The sequence below is a fragment of the Scophthalmus maximus genome, chromosome 11, assembly GCF_022379125.1.
Source record: "Scophthalmus maximus strain ysfricsl-2021 chromosome 11, ASM2237912v1, whole genome shotgun sequence".
Classification (NCBI taxonomy): domain Eukaryota; kingdom Metazoa; phylum Chordata; class Actinopteri; order Pleuronectiformes; family Scophthalmidae; genus Scophthalmus; species Scophthalmus maximus.
This window is the reverse complement of record NC_061525.1, coordinates 25,033,971-25,040,000: the sequence shown is the minus strand read 5'-3', so window position 1 is coordinate 25,040,000 and position 6,030 is coordinate 25,033,971. Positions and strand designations below refer to the sequence as shown.

General features: G+C 44.8%; 1 protein-coding gene across 4 annotated transcripts in view; it reads left to right on the top strand.

The window, feature by feature from the left end:
• The window catches only part of abcg1 (ATP-binding cassette, sub-family G (WHITE), member 1), a 14,491-nt gene extending 11,334 nt beyond the window's left edge, over positions 1–3,157 (top strand). For 2 of the 4 annotated variants that reach the window (XM_035621884.1, XM_035621885.1), the window contains exons 10-15: positions 199–300; positions 387–555; positions 1,125–1,225; positions 1,894–2,052; positions 2,145–2,263; positions 2,457–3,157. In XM_035621884.1, the coding sequence (XP_035477777.1) occupies positions 199–300; positions 387–555; positions 1,125–1,225; positions 1,894–2,052; positions 2,145–2,263; positions 2,457–2,685 (879 nt within the window). In that variant the 3' untranslated portion in view covers positions 2,686–3,157. Of the gene's footprint in view, positions 1–198; positions 301–386; positions 556–602; positions 636–1,124; positions 1,226–1,893; positions 2,053–2,144; positions 2,264–2,456 lie in introns of all 4 variants that reach the window. The other 2 variants (XM_035621886.1, XM_035621887.2) reach the window with 2 other exon arrangements.
• The last annotated feature ends 2,873 nt before the right edge of the window (positions 3,158–6,030 follow it).

The following is a 6,030-nucleotide window of genomic DNA, read 5'->3' as shown; positions in this document are numbered from 1 at the left end:
CTTCAGAATTAAAGTAACAGACAGAAACAGTTTTTTTTATTTCCACTGGTCTGAAAGAAAAACATGTTAGAATGAAAAACATGAATGAGAAGCAACGTTTCTGGACAATGTTTTTATGAAACGTTAACGTCAATGTGAGAGGTTTGTGTCGTTGATCACCTGCTTCTCCTACGTCCCGGTTCTCCTCTCGGTTCTCAGGAGAACTCGTCGTCTGAAGGTTGCCACAGTTTCTCCGCCAGCTGTATGACCCAGTTCTCCATCCTATTCAGGAGAACCTTACTCAGCATCCTCAGGGACTCGGTGAGCGTGCGAAGTGACGCCCGCTGAACAGGTACAGCGACTGCACCAGCAGCCGTGAGTAACAAGTGTTCTCATTGGTCGAGCAGGTGCTGACTCACCTGAGGATCTCGTCTCACATCGGGATCGGCATCCTGATTGGTCTGTTGTACTTGGGCATCGGCAACGAGGCCAAGAAGGTTCTGAGCAACTCTGGGTTCCTCTTCTTCTCCATGTTGTTCCTCATGTTCGCCGCTCTGATGCCCACGGTTCTCACATGTGAGACGTTCAGATGTTCTGACTCTCTCTCGTCTCTTCCACTGTAGATCTGTTTGAGGGGGCGGCAGTGTCCCCTGCTGGTGAGGGGCTGCAACTGCAAGAAAAAAAAGTTTTCTGAGATGAGAAAAATTGAAATAAAAGAATCCAACGGGAAAAATTGCTGTGTCACTGAGCAGAAGAGGAGATATTGAATTATTGGAAAAATCGAATATGTAAAAATGCAATTCAAACACAAGGAAATATTTAAAAAACCCTGATATATACAATGAAAATCAATTAAAGCTCTGAGTCTGACTCCGCCCACTGTGAAATATGCCAATAACTGGGCGGGATCTTGGGGTGCAAGGGAGGCGGGGTATGACGTGAGAGTGTCACTGATCACCACCTGATGCACAGACCTAGATAATGTAGAGAACATTCACACATTTCATTGGAAACAGTGAGAATCTGTGATTAAAGTCTTGCTTCCTTCCTGCTGTCATGTCAAATGGTGTCGACATTCAAATTATACACAGATTAAAATCACAGACGTCCTGGTTGTGATTTCATTGTCACCATTTGTGTTTCAGTTCCTCTGGAGATGGGAGTTTTCCTGAGGGAACACCTGAACTACTGGTACAGTCTGAAGACTTACTACCTGGCCAAGACCATGGCGGACGTCCCCTTCCAGGTAACCAACACCGCACTGACTGCTGTGTCGATAGTCATTGCGAGCAGTGATTGGTCAGATGACCTCAGCATCTGGAGGTGAACGGAGATTTAAAAACCAATCAGACATCTCAAAATCAGTTCAGTTCTTTACTGGTGTCCAGTTAGAGATCTGGTCTCACTGGTGTCCAGTCAGAGAGATGGATTCACTGGTGTCCAGTTAGATATCTGGTCTCACTGGTGTCCAGTCAGAGAGCTGGATTCACTGGTGTCCAGTAAGAGATCTGGTCTCACTGGTGTCCAGTTAGAGAGCTGGATTCACTGGTGTCCACTTAGAGATCTGGTCTCACTGGTGTCCAGTTAGAGATCTGGTCTCATTGGTGTCCAGTTAGAGAGCTGGATTCACTGGTGTCCAGTTAGAGATCTGGATTCACTGGTGTCCACTTAGAGATCTGGTCTCACTGGTGTCCAATGAAGACAAAACTCGACTGAACTGTATTTCAGTGTATTGTTGATTTTCATGTTGTGGTCAGATGTTGAGATGTTGAGACGACGTCATGTTGCACACTTGATTATTCCGGCCTGTGTTCACTGCTTTAATTTTATAATCCTGAGCACACGGTTCAGAACCCTGAATGTTCAGAGGTCCAGGTTCATCCCATCCTGTACTGTGTGTCCTCTGTTGTACAGGTAGTATTCCCATTGGTGTACTGCAGTATTGTGTACTGGATGACGGCTCAGCCTCCAGATGCCGGACGCTTCTTCCTCTTCCTGTCTCTGGGGGTCCTGACCTCTCTGGTGGCTCAGAGTCTGGGTCTGCTGATCGGAGCAGCCTCCACCTCGCTGCAGGTCACTTCACCTTTGTCTGAGCTCACCTGTGTGACATTACAGATGGGCGTGTCTATCTGCTGACCTCACTCGGGTGTGCTTGTTTCCTGCAGGTGGCGACGTTTGTGGGTCCGGTCACGGCGATCCCAGTCCTGCTGTTCTCCGGGTTCTTCGTCAGTTTCGACACCATCCCCTGGTACCTGCAGTGGATGTCCTACATCTCCTACGTCAGGTGGGGGCGCTGTTTGAAATATTTTCAAAGATGTTTTGGAAACATTGGAAACTGAAATATTTAAGGTCTTTTCTCTCTGGGGGCCGGGGGCCCCTGTGTTTCCTGCTGGTTCACTGAATTAAAATAGAGACAGGTGCTCATGTTGATCTTCTCCTCTACTCAACAAACGTTCCCTCCTCCTCCTGTGTTTCAGATACGGGTTCGAGGGTGTCATCTTGTCCATCTACGGTCTGGATCGGGAAGATCTTCACTGTGACGAAGACGAAACGTGTCACTTCCAGAAGTCCGAGGCCATCCTGAAGGAGCTGGACATGCTGGACGCCAAACTCTACCTGGACTTCATTGTGCTTGCCATCTTCTTTTTCTCCCTGAGGCTCATCGCTTACTTCGTCCTGCGTTACAAGATCAGCGCTGAGAGGTAGACCAGGACCAGGAGGATGAAGAGTCGCAGAGGGAGTGTCCTGCGTTTAGGCCAAAAAACCTTTAGGCCAATGTTAGCGTGTAGCGGAGTTTGCCCACACTGAATCTACTTTGGCTTTAAAAATGTACATGAAGAAGAGGAGACAATGTGAGGAGCCACGACGGAGCAGCAAAGTCTGAGGGGAAGACAGAGACCTGCAGGTGTAGATTAGATTTGGTTAAAGGTCTCAGGTCCTGCAGGAACAGGATCTGCTCTTCTGATTCCTGAAGGTCTCACTGTTCCACAACTAGACCAGAACTGGAGAAGACCTGATGTTCGTGTCCAGCTCCTCCAGTCGGGGAGACGAAGATCAGATCAGAGACGACGTTCATGACACTTCAGTTGATTGTTGAGATTGGGGTCAAAGGTGAAAGTGACATGGGGACACACTGTATCTCACTGTTTATGAATAAAGAGACAAATCATTTCTTGAATGAAGACTTTTGTTATTATCGGTTGACTGACAGAAAACAAGACAACTGTCTGTTCGTCTTCATCACCAATATTCAGTCAATCCATGTTTGATCAACTCCACAAGTCTGAATGTCCGCCGCCATGCGGACATTAAACGCCACTTTGGATCTCTGTCTGTCTGTCTGTCTCTCTCTCTGTCTGTCTGTCTGTCTATCTGTCTGTCTACCTGTCTGTCTTACTGTCTATCTGTCTCTGTCTGTCTGTCTGTCTGTCTGTCTTTCTGACTGTCTGTCTCTCTGTCTGTCTGTCTCTCTATCTGTCTGTCTGTCTGTCTCTGTCTGTCTGTCTGTCTGTCTTTCTGACTGTCTGTCTGTCTTTCTGACTGTCTGTCTCTCTGTCTGTCTGTCTGTCTGTCTCTGTCTGTCTGTCTGTCTGTCTGTCTTTCTGACTGTCTGTCTCTCTGTCTCTCTCTCTGTCTGTCTGTCTGTCTCTCTGTCTTTTTCTCGGTCTGTCTGTCTCTCTCTCTGTCTTTCTGTCTGTCTGTCTGTCTCTCTGTCAGTATGTCTGTCTTTCTGTCTCTCTGTCTGTCTTTCTGTCTCTGTCTGTCTGTCTCTCTCTCTCTGTCTTTCTCTCTGTCTGTCTGTCTCTCTCTCTGTCTGTCTGTCTGTCTGTCTGTCTGTCTGTATATGGTGGTGTCTTCCACCACAATAACAAACCGTAGCTAAAAGAGGCTGAAAAGCTCCATAGGCTGCGGTGTCCTCAGGGGTCAGGGGTCAGGGGACGTTACATCACCTCATTAGGTCGGACATCATTAATCAAGTCCCTCAGGTCAAAGGTCACGTCAACATGTTTGTCCCTGAGGCTTCTTCACATGAGCCACTGAGAGACCAATCAGAGCTCAGCACTGGTCTCACTGGTCCCACCCCCCCCCCCCCCAGTTAGAATCACATGGTGGAAGACAGGAACCACTGCGCCCCCTCAAGGCTGTAGTCTGAACTGTTGCTGTGTTGCCATGAGCCTCAGAGGAACGTTTGCTGCCTGGTGTCAGTGTTGTGTCCACCTCACATTGCTGGTTCCTAAACTTGGTACAAGAACCAACTGGAACTGTTTTTTTGGTGCTTCTTCTCCCCCTGGTGTCTAGCGGCAGTATAGGTCATAAGCCCCGCCCCTTCCATGTTAGCAGATGGGACATGTAGATGTTTCTGTCATGTGAGGTCGTTCTTATCATCATGTTCATGTGTACATGTTTCTGATCACTTTGCTTTTCATCAGTTAGTTGATGATATAAAAACTAGCTGAGACGTGATGATTGACAGCTGACACTGACTCCTCTATACAGTCGGTGATCGTCTTTATATACATTCAGTGATCATTCAGTGATCATTCAGTGATTGTCTTTATATACAGTCACTGAACATCTTTATATACAGTCACTGAACATCTTTATATACAGTCAGTGATCGTCTTTATATACAGTCGCTGATCCTCTTTATATACAGTCACTGATCGTCTTCATATACAGTCACTGATCGTCTTTATATACAGTCAGTGATCGTCTTTATATACAGTCAGTGATCGTCTTTATATACAGTCAGTGATCATCTTCATATACAGTCACTGATCGTCTTTATATACAGTCTCTGATCGTCTTTATATACAGTCAGTGATCGTCTTTATATACAGTCAGTGATCGTCTTTATATACAGTCGCTGATCGTCTTTATATACAGTCAGTGATCGTCTTTATATACAGTCAGTGATGGTCTTTATATACAGTCGCTGATCGTTTTTATATACAGTCAGTGATCGTCTTTATATACAGTCAGTGATCATCTTTATATACAGTCAGTGATCGTCTTTATATACAGTCTCTGATCGTCTTTATATACAGTCGGTGATCGTCTTTATATACAGTCAGTGATCGTCTTTATATACAGTCAGTGATCGTCTTTATATACAGTCAGTGATCGTCTTTATATACAGTCAGTGATCGTCTTTATATACAGTCAGTGATCGTCTTTATATACAGTCACTGATCGTCTTTATATACAGTCACTGATCGTCTTTATATACAGTCAGTGATCGTCTTTATATAGAGTCAGTGATCGTCTTTATATACAGTCAGTGATCGTCTTTATATACAGTCAGTGATCGTCTTTATATACAGTCTCTGATCGTCTTTATATACAGTCAGTGATCGTCTTTATATACAGTCAGTGATCGTCTTTATATACAGTCAGTGATCGTCTTTATATACAGTCACTGATCGTCTTTATATACAGTCAGTGATCATCTTTATACACAGTCAGTGATCGTCTTTACATACAGTCAGTGATCGTCTTTATATACAGTCAGTGATCGTCTTTATATACAGTCAGTGATCGTCTTTATATACAGTCGCTGATCGTCTGACCACCACCAGTTATGGCTGTAATGAAATATTTATATTAATGATATTAGTATTAAATCATAACTACAATTAATATTAAAGCTGCAAGCAGTGTTGGACGGGCCCGAGTACCTATGCGCATGGTTGAAGCAGTGCAAAACATAATGACTATTTGTTCACGCCCATGGTGTTCCAGTGAATGAAATAATTTTGATACGTTTTCATCACAAAAGTCTGTAGATGACACAAATTTAGAGTCACTGTGATAATCCTCTGAGAGGAGTTCATTAAAGTATGATGTCTGAAAATGCCCCAAAAAGCACCAAATTTGCACCCTTAATTCAAAATGGCCGACTTCCTGTTGATTGGACGTCATGGCTTCCAGAGGCTTTTTTGTAGGTCCGTACCTGATACAGGTGCTCACCAAATTTCATTTATGTACGTTAGAGTCAAAGGTTGGGCATTGACTTTGAATGTTTGTAGGGGGCACTATGGAGCCATTTTG